At 38.5% G+C, this 16,727-nt stretch overlaps 1 protein-coding gene across 3 annotated transcripts in view; it reads right to left on the bottom strand.

The window, feature by feature from the left end:
- PREX2 (phosphatidylinositol-3,4,5-trisphosphate dependent Rac exchange factor 2) overlaps window positions 1-16,727 on the bottom strand; it is a 171,867-nt gene that overhangs the window by 33,974 nt on the left and 121,166 nt on the right. For all 3 annotated transcript variants that reach the window (XM_065830622.2, XM_071804036.1, XM_065830621.2), the window contains 3 exons: window positions 16,024-16,126; window positions 13,806-13,949; window positions 8,929-9,043 (listed from right to left, as the gene is read on the bottom strand). In XM_065830622.2, the coding sequence (XP_065686694.1) occupies window positions 8,929-9,043; window positions 13,806-13,949; window positions 16,024-16,126 (362 nt within the window). The remainder of the gene's footprint in view (window positions 1-8,928; window positions 9,044-13,805; window positions 13,950-16,023; window positions 16,127-16,727) is intronic.

Consider the following 16,727-nt stretch of genomic DNA (forward strand, 5'->3'; position numbering starts at 1 on the left):
TACATTTTTATATATGTATAATATATATAAATTCAATTGTTTTTGTAGTACAAAGTATCCTCAGAAAAAAAAAAAACTATTTGCTGTCACAGCAAACAATATAAGTATTTTACATTGTTATTTCCACTTAACAGTAAACCTCAATAAATGATCAATTACCAAGTATAATTATCCTTTCAGCCCATACTAAGACCTAGGGATTTTAAACAATGTGTCCTAACATCTTTGTCAGCGATATAATCCTATGTACACTGTCATTAGTAGTTAGAGAAAGGTTTAATTATAAGAAGACTTCCATGACAGTATCATAACTTTAAATTTTCAAAGAGCATACATGGTAATATTCTGACCTTTCACAACTATTGTGCAAACTAAAGTGCAGAAAAGAAAGTTTTAACACCACGTGGCTCTGAACTTACCATGGGTAATTCATATCTCTCGTGTAATATCACAGTAAGCCCTTCTTTTGAACTCGGCACTGCTGAGGCCCCACCTCAAATCCTGTGTTCAGTGTTGGGCCCCACACTACAGGAAAGACATTGAGGTGCTGGAGAGAGTTCAGAGAAGGGCAACGAAGCTGGTGAGGGGTCTGGAGCACAAGTCTGATGAGGAGCGGCTGAGGGAACTGGGGCTGTTTAGCCTGGAGAAAAGGAGGCTGAGGGGAGACCTTATCGCTGTCTACAGCTACCTGAAAGGACATTGTAGCAAGGTGGGTGTGTCTCCTCCCAAGTAACAGGAGATAGGAGGAGAGGAAATGGCCTCAAGTTGCACCAGGGGAGGTTTAGATTGGATATTAGGAAAAATTTATTCGCCAAAAGTGGTGACAGCCATTGGAACAGGCTGCCCAGAGAAGTGGTTCAGTCACCATCTCTGGAGGTGTTTAAAAGACGTGTGGATGTGGTGCTTAGGGACATGGTTTAGCGGTGGACTTGGCAGTGTTAGGGTAACGGTCGGACTCCCTGTTCTCAGGGGTCTTTTCCAACTAAGATGATTCTACAATTCCTGGCTTACTACAGGCACAAAGTGACAAACCAGCTTTTGTCAGTCTCTGCTGTAACTAAGCAAACAGCACTGTGTGAAACAGTGTGGTCTGTGGGGAGGAGGATGTGACTGTAAGGTGGGACAAGCAAAATACACAGAGAAAAGAGAAGAATAATTAAATTTAGTTATTCACAGAAACACCTATAAGTGGGGAGGGTTGCTAAGAAAATTTCAAAAAATGAAACTTAAGGGCTTTCTTGGCAACTGTTGGCTTTAGTGGAGTAGACTGGGAGCATAACTTGGACACTGACTTGCAAAGGAACAGACCTGCTAACGCAGCAGGCACATCACAGCCTTCCTCTCAAACCTTTATAAACACACAAGCAGGGGACTGTAGAAATGTGAGCATAGATATGTTAAGACAGAAAGTTATAAATGACAAAAAATGGAAGAAAATACCATTTGCTGTATGTAACACTGCCCACTTTTCACATGCTAGATTTTAATCCCTGCTTTTCCATGAATCTAGTCTTCATCATCTCTAGCTACTTCCAAGATCACTTGAAACCACCCTATTTCATAGAATCATAGAATGGTTTGGGTTGGAAGGGACTTGAAAGATGACCTAGCTCCAAGCCCCCTGTCTAGGAGACACCTTCCACTAAACCAAGTTGCTCAAAGCCCCATCCAACCTGGCCTTGAACACTTCAAGGGATGGGGCATCCACAGCTTCTCTGGGCAGCCTGTTCCAGTGCCTCAGCACCATCATGGTGAAACGGAAGCTCCTGGGCCACAAACCAGTTACAGCTGCCTTATTGCTTCTCCCATCATTATCCAAACAGTCAAATCCACACTGAACCCACTAGTACTAACTAATTGCTTCCACATTTGCCTTTCAGACAGTGCATGTCTCCTTTTTGGCTCCTCATATTCCAGACATGCAATACACTGTTAAAAAAGACAAGATGCCAAATAGTCATTGGGTGGTCAGGGTTTCTACTACAGCCACAAGCTGTACCAGCTGCAGATTTGGGCTGGATTCCTACCAGTGACCAGGAGCAAAGGCTCCACCTCTGATCACTGCAGATGAATGTTCTCTGCATTTGCAGAGGACAAAGGAAGCGTAAGGAACCAGATGTCCACCTCAGGGAGCAAAGACTCAGTACGTATAATCTATCAGGACATTATTTTCAATTTCAGAACACTACCTATAACAAATACTGATCATACTTTGTCAAAAGTCTAAAGAAACAATGAATTTACACTCACAGTAAGAGCATAGCACTGGAAGAAAAAAAAATAAGCTATATTCAAGCCAGCTGGCAATATCTTTTAGACCAGCTAGACAAATTTAATTTACTTTGTCCGGGATCTCTCTATTCTCTCTCTGGTCTTGTTTCACTTAGATGCAGTGAATCTTACTTTCTGTTCTACCTAAAATGCTTCTCATTAAGTTAATCAAGAGACAAATTTAGCTATTATTTCCTTGTTATGTCCTTCAGAGTAAATGCTTTATTTTCAATCATTCCTTCGTAAAGATTCTGCATTTAGTGGGAGTTCAGCCATGAGTATCTAGTTCATTTGGAACCACATCTTAAAAAAATCTAAAAGGCATTAGATTTCCAGGTTTTTTAGTCATATAAAGTACCTGATAAATTTGTGTATGTAGCACTGCTGTCCAGTTTGACTGTTGCCTTTTTAAGCACAAAGCAACACATCAAATACCTAGTACTGAAAACAGGACAAAAGTAGTTTACCTGCTTTATAAATATCCCACTGTACCAAAAAGAATGTATTTTCACGGAATCACTCTCTGAAACCTGAAACTCTCTCCAGGTTATCTTTTCTGAATTCGATGGCAATGACAAAGTGTTAACATTGTTCATTAACATATCACTCACTGAAGTGGACGGACATGAGGGAAAGCAGAGCTAAGACTAAAATCAGAGAACAACAGTGGCACAAGGAGAAGCAGCATAAGCTGCTTAACCACACAAGCAATTTGGTTTGGAAAAGCTGGAAACACTGGGGGAAGAAATCTGCCAGTTTTAAGGTGGATAATGCATTTATTACAGGAACTGATATATGACCTGGTCTTTTCGATAATGCAGGTACTGTCTTGAGGACCCATGAGTTTGTTCCTGAGACAGACAAGTTCTTCCTTTCATCGTAATTAACTACCTCTATATGGATATGTCCTTTATGTCATTGCATCTCATTTATACTGAAGTAACTATTAGAGAGTTTTAGTTCAGCCTGAAGCCACGAGTGCCATCACATCTATTTTCTGCCTTGACTAAATTATACAGGATACAGAAAACATCAGCCTGCCAAGAAGCCTGCAGCTTGAGAAGCTGCTCTGCGTGTATATGTGTATAAATAAAAAAGATGTTATATTCCTCAGACAGATTTTGTTCCGTGCTTACACAAATTCTAGGGGCAGAAATAGTTTCCTTTTCTTGTCTTTTTAAAAATTAAGAGGAAAAAAAAAAAAAAAAAGAACAACAACATGAAAACCTCGTGGATTATAACAAGTTGTCTCTGAATAAAGAATTATATTAAATCTGCCATAATTCTGTGGAGGGCTACTTATGCAATAAAATAAATACAGAAGGCTTCAAGATAGAGAAACTGTTTCAAGTTACATTGTAAATGCAACACTTTGAAACAACAAATATTACATCCAACATAATCAGATGTTCAATGTAATGAGGGCAGTTAGCTAAATCATTCGTCATTAGATTCCCTGATTATAATTGCTTCCTTAGCGTAACAGACTTGCATTTACCTCCTAAAATGATCACCAAGAAAGCAGCAACATAGAAGAAAAAAAAAAACACACAAAAAATGGCCTTTTCCCTTTACTGCTTGGTTTAATTTTTTTTCTATTACTGCTGTACAACGGGCTACAAAAGTGGCAATCACTGTGGACGCAGCTGAGTTCAAAGAATAGTTCCAAATCAGACCCAATGGCAAGAAGGAAATTTTTTTCCAGACCCTTCTTTGTCTATTGATGACCAGGCAAGTTAATTACTACACAGTGGTAATTAGCACCCACACCAGGGGCGGGGATGGATAGCAATCCTCAGTTGTCTTTTCCACAGCATGATCCTATCTTTGGAGCGAAGAACTGGGTCATCATATAGTCAGGGGTGTCACAAGAAAGTACCATGCTGGGATAAAAGAAAAGTTATGGGAAAGCAGAGCTCTCCTCACCTTCCTCTATTATTTTGCTTATTTCCCTCTGAATATTCCAAATCCAAGCCACCATAACATTGTGAACCAAATTTTACAAGTGTTTAGATGTCTAAATGCAAGCATAAGTGCTGAAAAGGCATTTAAAATGTTTATTAATTTAAAAGCCAGTGATTTCCGTAATTTCTCCTCAGCTAAAAATCAGCTTCATAAACCAAACAGGTACATTGATGTGCAGTTTTAGGCACCTGTATCCCTCTACAGTTTGCTCTTGCTGTCTGAACAATGTGCAGCGAAGCACACTGCAGAGACCCAGGAGCTGGCAGCACATTTGGTGCAGCCCCAGCCCTGCGCCCCACGGAAAGACCCATGCTCTCAACATCCTCTCTGCCTTTGAGATGCACCGCTCATGCACACAGATGCATCCAGCAAAAAACTCTTCAGAGCAGATGTGTCTGGACTTTTCTGATTAAGAAGCTAACCAGGAGCACCTATAGAAAAATGCATTTTAATAGAATGTCATAGGAGGAACCCTATTTTTTTTTCCCAGAAAGAGAATTCACACACGCACACGCAAAAAGACTAATCTGATAAAAATGTCAATTAGTCACAGAAAAAGGAACACTGGAAGATCAACCTTCCTTAGTACTGTAGACAAAAAGTCCCATGCTGGGCCATCAAGTCCAAATCTCTGATGACAATTTAGACAAACATTACAAAAGTTGTCATTCCTACACTCATCAAAGACCATTTTTAAAATGATTTTGCAGGAAGCTAATCCAAAACCTGAGTTCTCTGAAGACAGAAACTGTTCTCATATACAACCGAATGTTTTATCCTAAGGTCCCTGTTCAGACCAAGAATTGCCTGAGTTATGGCCATTCCACTAACCTGTCTGCCAGGGCCTGTCCCACCTTCCAACAGGCCTGCATTGCAATCAATTTGGTCACAGTAATAATCAAGATTTATTTCTGTGAGACATAATAACTACCATACTGAATCTCACTCTGCAGGAAAGAGAACTTTATGAAACACTAAAATCATATTCAAAGGACAGAATGTATTTTAACTAAATTTTTAAACCAGTAACATTTCAAAAACTACAAAGTTCACGCTCATGGTTTCACAATGACCTGACTCAAGATTTGCAGGAAAATACTTAAAACCAAATAAGCAGTCCAAGTAAATACAGTTCATTCCCTCAGTTTTTGTTATTCCTATTGACATTTGCAGTAGTTATGGATTCAAACACCATTGTGCCCTGTACTGTTGAAGGAAAGTGGTCTCTGGTGTCTGTAAAAGCAAAAGGACTGATTTGAGATGGAAAAAGCCTGTTCAAATGGCAAGGACCACCAAGGGAGGAAGATGCGGAAAGGCAAGAGGAGGCAGGAGAATACAGAATGGGCTCACGTAACACCAGCCTCTGTTCAGGTCAGATACAGAGGTTCTTTCTGGTCCTCTTCTACATCAGAAGACAACCGCTGAGCTACAAACACACAGTAATAAAGATCTTAAAAATCTCTGCTGACTTAATTATTTTCACTTGGTTGTACTGCATATTTCTCATTAGCAAACAACTAGATGAGGTTAAACTTACATCACTGGCAACTACCAGCCCAACTTGCAAACAGAATTTGAGTATAACTGTTCTTTTCCCTATCAGTGTCAGAGAAACAGAAGTGGCGAAATATAAAACGCAATCTGGCTGTGAAAAATAAATCCAGCACCATTAAGAATAATTGTGGGCCAGATGTTGAAGATTTCCAAGCAGTTTCAGAAATTTCATAAACTGTTATGTTTTTTAAAAAATAGCATCTTTATACAGTTAAAGGACTTCCTACATACTGCTGGGGCAGGGGATGTTGCCTGAGGAATTTTAGAAAAACTCAACTTTAGCTGGCCTAAGAATAAAAGTTCCCTTAGGGTTAAGTTCTCTTCATTCCATGTAAAAATCAAACTCTGTAACTGGTTTTCAACTGTCTTTCATACATTCTCATAAATAGTTGGCGTAGTATTTGCAAAAGCTCCAAAGCAAGAACCAGGAAAGACAGAAGCTCTTATGATGCCCAAATCAGTGTCATGGAGAACAACTTTACACTTGGATTTATTGTATCGCTTTTGGTACTGTGGAAAGGGTGGTCACAGTTCCATAGTAATGAATGAATTTCACAATAAAAAGCAAGGGTTCAGCTTCTTGACTTGATATCATTAAGGTTATCGTTCCTGAAATGCACTGAAATTTACTGATATACCTCTTGATTAATTCAAATCAATAATTTGAAAATGAATTATTTTAAGGCATACATCAGTATCAGATTTGTGACCCAAAAGACACCACATTCCTTATAAATGTTCTATGTACTTGAAACTTTAACAAGACTTTACCGCAAGTAATTAAGAGAGAGCTGAGCAAATGGACTACTTATTTTTTAATTATATTGTCCTGCTTGGGTATATCCCAAGTCAGGCCAACATGGCTGTTTGCATGATCATACACAACAAAATGGTCTCATTATTATCTGAATGTATCAGGAATAAGAGAAGCCGAACTTGCATCAAGAGTTCTCATCAATGGATGACTGCGCTTCAGCGTCATTCCCAACCAGTGGTTTCATTCCCACTAGTCCCATCTTCTTCTCACACTACTTTTTCCTTTGCTGTTGCTCCCATCTACTTTTTGCTGCTGTAGTGATAGGTCGATTGTAACACGGTCATCAGATGGTGATTTCACAAGAAGGCAACACATTCCTTTTCTATGGAGAAAGAATGGTTTGTGGATTGTGTCTTGAATGACTTGTTTTATTACTAATAAAGTGGTTCTGCACAGAAGATTTCTTCCATGTGAAGAGTTTAAGACAGTATTATTGCACTTGAATATGTTTCCAGGGAATATTCAATTTCACTTTTTCGTTCTTCTCTAGAGCAATTACCCAAATGTTAATAGTTTTTGTTGCTGTAGTTAATTTATTAGATTCTCCTGGCTAAACACCTACACAGGCTAACAAATGGCAGAACATGAATGAAGCATCTGCTTTTCTGTTTTTCCTCTTCACATTATGTCAGTGAATTCCTGAAGCTGTTTGTGCCTTAGTTAAGAAATGGGTAGAGTTCACCAGAAACCAAACAAACAAAAAAATCAATTACTGAATGTTCTCATCAGACATTAGATGGCTGGAAAAAAATTCCAATATTTTCTATGCTTGTGACTGGATACAGCCACTCACATTAATTTCTGCTGAATGCTAACTTTTTCATACTAACTTCTTGCAAAACTAGGCCTCAGAGGTTAGCAACTGATCAGAGCTGTGCGACGTGACCCCGTAAGTGGAATGTACCTCATTAGAGCCACAGCATGAACAGAGGTCCTAACACACAAGGTAAGTAAGGTCAGGGAACACTAGAGCATAAAGTAAGGAAGAATTTCTTTAAAGGATTTTCATGGGGGCTAAATTGGGCCTATTCGTAGAAAAAAAAAAAACAGCACAGAAAGTCTTGCCTTGTCCAGCTGATGGAAATCTCTCTCCAACACTAGCTGACTTCATCTAGGCCAAATACTGGCATGACCAAAGTTTTCTGTAAAGCTGATTTATAACATAAACCTTGTCAAATAAAAAGTCAGGAGGAACTTTTTTCCAAATAGCAAGTAGTAACAAAAGAAGGTGGAAAACAGACTAAATAAATACTATATTTGTCATTAATATAGAAGTGCACTGATACAAATGCACAAAAAAAAATTAATTATACAGTATTCACAATACAGTTGGCTTTAAAATAACTCTTCCTATAGTATAGCTTAGATTAAAACAGAATCTAGGAAGTCCAGTGTGTTGATAATGCATTAGAGAAATACCTTTACAAGATCCATGAAGAAAACCTTCCAAAAACAGGAATGGGCCAACAGGTGAAGGAATTCGAAGAAGAGATCCCCATTTATCCTTTCCTCTTCTCCACTGTCCTTAGCCTCTTTTTTTTTGAAAAAATCTCTTTTTCTCTGCTGCTTTCAAAAGCTGCCTAACAGTTCTAATGAAATGATGATAGTCTTTCCACCTGATTCAAGAATTTTAAAAGTGAACAGACATGATTTTACTGCAGTTCTTTGCACTCTTTTTCTTCAACTAATGTACAAATAAATGTACGTAAATAGGTGTTTTGCACAGATACAGTAAGATGCAGGAGTGGTCTATGTGCACCTTATCATCATTTTACTTCACAATCAATAGATTATTTTGTATACCAGAAATTCTGTCTCTTTGTGCAACATAAATACACATCTTTACATACACTGGCAAGTATGCACTCTTTCCATACCCAAAGTTGATCCAAATATGTTTATATTCCCATTAGTATGGAGAGAAAGAGAGAGGAAGATTCTCAGCTCTGAGGAAAACAACACTACTTTTAAAGTCATATTCTACAGACATTAGGTAACTATGGTCTGCAAAATCAGGTCATAATGTTTAGCAAGTCCAATACTCCATTTGTGATCAAGTAGACATTTCCCTTTCTATATGCATTAGTGAAACAACCTGGAGGCAATTACAGCTATAGTTTTCATGGAAAAACAATTTTTTTAAAATTAATTTAACAGTGCAGATGTCAAAAAAGTCAGAACCATGAATCTTGGATCTTACTCAATCATGCACCAAAGCCAATCACCATACTATGCATTTCAGTATAAAGATGTGTCATAGAAACTAAGCTGAAAAGCAGAACTTGGTAAACTAATCTCAAGAAAGTTGGTTTATTACCCACCGTAGTTTCTGGTTATACTGCTTGACTTTTTCTAGTGAGGCTGCATTAATCTGAGCTTGAAATTCTTCTACTGAGACACTGTCTCTGTAATAATATCCTTCCATGCTCTCCAATGCTGTAAAAAGAGAAAGGATAATGCAGCAGAGAAAAATCAGTATTAAATATTTAGCATTTGCCTTCTTTGTAGTTTTGTTCACAGACTAGTGAATTACTTTTTAACCTTGAGGCTGTGACCCCACTATGCATTGCTGAGTTGTTTCCATATGTCATCAAATCCATACAGATCCCTCTAAGATTTCATTTACAAGAAAAATTATATTTCTTGCCCTGTGGAAAATATAAAGGAGAGAGCTAGTCTGAGTTCTGTTGCCCTAATTAAAGTACTCCTGCCCTATGAATGTAAATGTGGCTTTCCGTTCCAGAAGAAAACAGTATAATAGAATGAGCTGGGGGTAGAGGAGAGAAAGGACTGAGGTACCAGTTACTTTCACAGAGGGAGATCTAACAACTTATGAAGTCTGATTTTGGGATATGTGGAGCACTTGAACCTCTAGTTATTTGCACTATTAATCTGAATGCTGCCTTCTGGATCAAGTAAAGTGAACTTCTCTCAGTCTCTGAAAATGCCCTTTTCAGGGATCAGGTAAGTTTCTGAAGTCAAATACTATGTCCACCTTTGTTGTATTCACTTCACCAAAGCAAGGACGAATATTGCTACCAAAATTCAGGAACTAAAGAAAGAATTCCATTAAAGCAAGGATCATATGTCCTCCTTATACATGACCATTGCACAGAAAATAGAAGAAGAAGAAAATGAATGCACAACCATTCCATTGTGGCATGCTCTTCCTAGCAATAGTTTTCGTAAGAAGAAAGAAAAATAAAAAAGAGCATTCCTCCAGTCACTTTAAATTATATACTCAGGGAAGTTTAATCTTTTCTTTAACGAAGCCAAAATGAGTGTTTGAAAAGTTCTCAAGAAAACTTGGACTGGGAACATTAAGATCTTCATATTAAGAGGTTAACCTTATTATAACAGAAAACACAGGTTCTTGGTGAAATAGGTCATCTGGGGAGAAGCATTAAAGATTCTGCAGTTAGGAATACTGCCACCTTAATAATCCATACACATTCTAAGAATTCATCATTCTATCAGAAAATGCAAGCAATAAGCAGACTTCTAATGGAAACATGCTGCGGTCTTACAGCTTTGGCTGCACACAGAATATTAATTCTGCTTGTACTGCTTAATATGACCAGTTAATAAATAATTCATTCATTGTGAAAGAACATGCAAATTGCACTCCCCTTCTGTGATTTCAGAGTTTGTAATTCTACTTCTGCGCAAGAAAAACATTAAATTTCAACAGTCATTCTTACATCTTAACTTCCTTGGTGCTACGTCACACCAGAAAGCCCCCACAAAAATATCCACTGAACTCCATTTGTAACAGTATGTTAGTTCAAACAGAGTTGGTAATCTTAGTTTACTGGCATAAAGTTGGTTTTATCCAATTAGACCACCCAGCCCAGAAACTCAGTGGTCTGCTGGGACTGGCTGGAGCAGAGAGTTCTGCCTCCTAGGGCACTGCAGGGCCATACTCAGGGGTGCCTGGCAGGGAATCCCACTGTGGGATTTGGTTCCCCCCTTTATGAAAGGGTTTAACGTTTTTTCTACCCAATATATTAGAAAGCTCTTTGGTAAGGAAGCTTTCCTTACAAACACACACGTGATCCACGGTATTCTTGATTCAAAGTTGGAATATTATGGTCTGAATGCATGGGCAACTGAATGGGAGAAAAACCTGGGAGGATGGAGAAGGCTCAAAGGATAGTAGCTAATGGGACACGATCTACCCAGGGGACCATTACAAGCAGAATACCACAAGGATCTATGCTGTTCAACATCTTCACCGCTGACCTGGAGGAAGCCCTTCAGGGGCACTGACAGAGTGCCCCCTTGTCTAGTTTGCAGCTGATACCGAAGTTGGGGAAGCAGTTGATTTAGTCAAGTGCATGACAACCTAGAAAGGGATCTGGACAGGCTGGAGGAATGGGCCAGCAGGAACCTTCTGAAACTGAACAAGGACAAATGTTAAGCTCTGTAGCTGGGAAGGCAGAGCCTAAAGAGCAGCTCTATTGAGAAGGAGCTCAGGGTCATGTTAGAGAGCAAGCTGAAAAAGCACCTGCAGAGTTCTCTGGCAACTAAGAAGGCTGGGAGCATCCTAAACTGTATTACCATAAGCACAGCCAGCAGACTGAAAGACTGCTTGTCCTCACTTTACTCAACACTCATTAGATAGCATCTTGAATGCTGTGTCTAGTTTTGGGCCCCACAGTACACGAAAGCTGCTGATCAAGTGGAAAGAGCTGAGTAAAGAGCCATGAAAATGATCATGGGATGGAGCACATGCTCTCTGAGAAGAGGCTGAGGAGGGACCTGAGCTTATTCAGCCTGTACAAGTGATGGCTTCAGGGGTGACCTGCTAGCCAGGTACCATTAGCGACCAGGTCAACAAGAAGCCAATGCCAGGTTCTTCACAACGGTGCATGGTAGCAGGACAAGAGGCAACGGGTGTAAATTGAAACAAGAGATGCTTCAACTCAATAGAAAGAAAACACTTATTCACCATTAGGGCAGTCAAGTAAAGAAACACGTTACCCAAGAGGCTGTGCAGTTTCTGTCCTTAGGTGTTTTCAAGATCCTACCTGCTAAACATCTGGGCAACCTGATGCTGTTGAGGACAGGAGGTTGGACTAGAGACCTCTTGAGGTCCCTTTCAATCTGAATTATTCTAGGATTCCATGAAAAACTAAAAAAAATTAAAAACCCTACATAATTAAGAAACTAAGTAGCAAATTTAAATAAACTGGATTTTAATTTTAAATAAAGTTTCTTCTAACTAAGCTTATTTATTGCTGAGATCTCAGTTCTAACAGAAGAAATAGAAAAATGTGAACACCAACAGCAGTGCCTCAACATTCTCAGATCCCAATCCTGCAAATCAGGATTCTTTTGACTGTATACACTTAATTATGTGGTTGCACAAAACTGTTTGTAGAAGTGGAGTGATACATAATATAGTCTAGATAAACATTTTTGAACTGTGTAAAAAGTCTACAGTCCCAGTCCTGAAAATACAGACTTGTGATTTTAGGCATGGAGCTACGCAACACAGCACAGAGCAACACAGAGATGAAAAGACTGATGTGCTCTGACTTGTGCCTCTGATAAAGTGTTCCAAAACCATGATTTTCTAAATATTCCATTTGAAAACATCATAAACCATTGTATTTTAGGAAGGAAACAGCTTAGCTCTGTTAAGTTTGGGAAGCAAGAATTCACTTCACAGAGGAACTTACAGAAGATTTCTACATTTGCAGCTAATAAATCTCAGTTAAAGATGGGGATGTACCGAGTAAGTTTGACGGCAGCTCAGCCAAACCCCATAGGAAAGAAAGAAGAAATAGAATACCAATTCACTCATTAACGAACAAAAAAAAGAAAATTAAACACTAGGATTTAACTTCTTATCCAGGACTTCTTACCCTTGGAGTCTAATGGAGAATTATGGAGGGGGATCTTTGAAAATTAAAGAAATTTGGTATAATAAAGAAAAAAGAAATCTTCTACATTACTGAAAGTTATTAAGCAGATGTAGCACTTGAATGAACACCCTTTTCCTTTAGCTGACTACAAAGCAGCTTATCCTAAGACTCAAATATTTTGGGCTTCTGGAAACAGAAAGGGAAAAAATTCTGCAAAATAAATTCTGCAGCACGCTGATTCCCCCCCCGAACCCAAAAAAAACCCAAAATCCAGTATTTCCAGGTTTTCATCAGAACCAAGGTATTTTCTGTTCTCTTTCATGTTTCTTTCTGTCTGCTCTACTGAAAGGTGTCTCCTGCTCGGTGCTCTCATTTTCCCTTATAACTGAAATCGGTCTGCTCAACAGAGATACACTGAAGTCTGTCTTTACTGGTTCGTTTAAAAATCAGACTTCAGGGATCTTATATTTAAAATATTGCGTGTTTTAAGTGTACAGTAAGTTCAACTATTTCTCCATGTATCTTACTGTTTGCTGTTTCCTTTTACATCCTCCTTATCTATCAGAGACCAAACCCTCCTCGAAACCCTCATTGTATGCCTGACGTCTGCATGTTCCCCAGAGACCCAGGCAGCCTTTCGCAAGGTACGGAGTTACTTTCAGCTCCTTCAGAAATCAAAGGCAGCTCAAGGCAATCAGCACCTCGCACTCTCCATTTCAGTGAATCAAACCCCACGCTCCTGATGAGTGTAATGACACTGCGGCTGATTCGGGCTGCCTGCCAGTTCTGAACAGGCTGAGCATCGGCGCCAGCATTCATCCCGCTGGTAATGTTTGCAGTGTTGTAACTATGAAAGCCTGAAAACCTTATTTAAGCCTTCCTAACATTTTAAAGAAACAAAATTATCAGGGGATAACAATCTAGTGCTTAAATTTGAAGTAACAGGAAAAGATTTCACATTTAGCATGCAAAACACTTCTAAAAGCAAGCTGTATTGTCTGACTACGGTCCACTAATGTCTACAAAGAACAAAACAATATTGATACAAAAGGATTCATTCTTTGGTGTTGGAATCATACAACATGTATAAACTTACAAGTGTATAACCGTGCCTCTACATTTCTATCACAAATCCCACTATTTCTTAAATTCATATTTTAATTCAAAGTTCTCGATAAATGTCCACATTAAACAACATATTTAAATATAAGCATTGTGTCCTTATAGTCACTAACAATTTAAATCAGACTGAATAATTAGGGTTTTGAAGCAAGTTAAATATTATGTGAAAGACTTCAGGCGGGGGGAGGAATTCAAATGCAAATTACCTTGTGAAAAAAGTACTGGGTGGATTTTAAATCCCCCTCCATTCTTCAGCCTTTGAGGAAGCTGCTCAAAATGGTAACTGTCAAGGTAGAAGTAAACCTTCAGGGTTTGCCGGCTTCCTTCTGCTTGGTATGTGATTGGTACATCTAAGAATACAGTCAGTGTTATAATTTCATTAAAAGCAATTACACCTTTTCCAGAAGCTCTTGCACCAAAAATTCACACTGTTAGGTAAAAATCACACAAAACTAATACGTGCAGTATTTTACATTATACTCGGTGTTGCTGTGGTCACTTTTGGCCTATCCACTATCAGGAAGTAGAGAAAAAGTGACACTGACACCTTTAGCCATATTTCACATGCCTCCCTCAGGTGCACGATGTTAAATGTCAGTGTGAGATACAGGGTCAGATTCTTTTCCAATTTGTGTGTGACAGAACACAAATAAATATAAAGTAGCTACAGCATATTCATTAAACTATTATTAAAAATCAGGATTCAACTGGGAAAACAGAAATATCTGTGGTAGAAGATATGAAACTATAAGAGCACATTTCATTACACTTTGACAAGCCAAAAGTCAATGCATCAATTGGTTTAGAGTTCAGCGCAACCATCAGTATTGGTTTTCAGTTACAGTGATTCCATAACATACTCTGTGTGTATTATACCAGATGATCAGCATGTAATAACCATTAGCAAAAGTCAATGAAAATTTTCTATTTAGCTAAATCTCTCAGAGGCAGTCAGTTTAATACAATTTAAGCTTTGTATGTACTTCTTGTTTAAGCATCATTTTGATACGTAAGTCTCCAAGTTGTAAAGAAGTAATAATAAAATTTAGTAATTTGCATTAATATATTATTATGTAGTTTTTACACTAAGTGCTTCAATTATTTTGTACCTATATGTAAAACACTCCAAAGGAACATTTTTCACTATTTTTGTTAATAAGAAAAAGACTTTTTTTTTTTTAATTGATTCTGTAGAATCATAAAGGGAAGGGAAACCAAATTTGCCAGTTGTCTTCTGTAACCACAGTCAGGATGACCCTGGTGGCAGCACTTAAACCAACAGGAAACACAGTTTATTACAATCCTAGAACACACAGACTTTCCAGTTATTTCTGTTTTAGCACAGACACCTCAGCTGGAAGATGCAGCAATACAAACAGTTCATAACACAGGCATGAGGTTAACTCCCCATCAGCAGGCCCTCCTGTAACTGTAGTTCCATATTGTTACCTGGCTTGGCAAGGTTTCTTTTTAAAACAAACACTCTGAACATGGTCCTTATTTGAATTATACAGAAATAAATACGGTTTCATATAGGCTAATTCCTACTTGACTACCAGCCCTGCGCTACTGAATTCTTTGGAGCACAGGCAGCTTTGTGGAGGAGTTTTGTGTCTTCTGGGTTTGGTTACCGCAGAAGTTCTCTCATGTGTGGTCTCGATCCGGCAAGGGAATTGTTTTAGAAAAGCTTGATGTGAAGCAGACATGCCTTCCTCCCTTCCCAGGGGATTTATGAGACTTATGAAAGAATGGGAACTTTTTGCTCACTAAACAAAAGTTCACTGCAGGAAAACCTCTACTGGCTGAAAATATATTAATAAAAGAGTGGCTGAAAATGAGAGAAGGGTATAAACAGCAGACTGAGAAGACAGTCCCTTCCTGCGAGCTGGGCGAGCACTGGGAGGGAGGGTTCAGGACCCTGATCGTCTGCACCCACAGGTCTTGGAGGAAGTTTCTTGCACAATTTAAAGCCATCCTAATAGTTTTTGTGCCTCCCTTCAAGGAACTCTTCTGAGATCTACTTTGTCCTTCAGACAATAAAATGAAATTATTTTTATGCTTCTCCATGTTATCTCAGCTGCATTTCTCTATTAAGACCTTCATGCTTATTTTACACACGACTCTTCAATAACAACTAGTCTTACAGGGACTTTCCTGATGTAGTTCACGGAAAACACGCTTAAGCAAATAGTTTTGCCCTCAAGGTTACTGACACCGCCAGACAATGATTCTGCATTGTTACTGATGGTAGCTGTATTTCAGGAAATCTAGGAATATTAGGAGAGCTACAGATCAACTACTTCTCCATAATCTCAAATCATATAATAATCCCCATGGGAGGTAACGTTCTAGGAAAGAAAAATGGTACAAATACAAAAAATGTTTCCGAACAGTAAAACCCAGATATTAATTATAATTACTCACTTGCGACTAGTGGTTCTGGCTCTGATTGTCTGAAATAAAAAGTAACTTTCTCCAAGTCAAACAGTGCAACCAACGTATCTTCCAGCATGGCTTGCTCATCAGCCTAAAAAAGGCAAAAGAAAAAGTGAAACGGTCATTTCAGCCAGACTTTTTCCCTACCAGAAATAATATCAGAGCACGACATAAAAATAACTTCAGAATGTTGCACAACATTTCACTGGTGCAGTGCATAACCTAATTAACTCCTACATAATGTTTCGATCGGCACTTTCCCTTTTATTACTAGTCCAAGATTATTAAAATGAATGTTATAATTTCACATAGTAAATTAATAGATAATTTATAGCTGCCACTACTTCTCAAAGCTTTTAACCTAACAATACTGCAGTTCTTCTTTATGTAAGAGTACAGAGCTCAGGGTGATTTGCACCTTCACCTCCGAAAGTGTAGATGCAAATCAAGTATGTAGATACACCAATATTCTGATGTGCACCTACGGTTCACTCTGTGTACTCCTGAGCTAAAGGGATAGCTGAAGAGATCCAGAATAATTTACCAAAAAAGCTTCAGGAAGCAAATTACTAACTTCTCAGGACACTTTACGGAACCTTTAAAAAGGAAAATAGTAATCTACAAGTATAATTACCTTGAGTTAAAAATGCAGAGCAATTATAGCAGAAATCAATAATCACTTAAAGTAATTC

This window comes from Patagioenas fasciata, chromosome 2, assembly GCF_037038585.1.
Source record: "Patagioenas fasciata isolate bPatFas1 chromosome 2, bPatFas1.hap1, whole genome shotgun sequence".
NCBI classification, from domain to species: Eukaryota; Metazoa; Chordata; class Aves; order Columbiformes; family Columbidae; genus Patagioenas; species Patagioenas fasciata.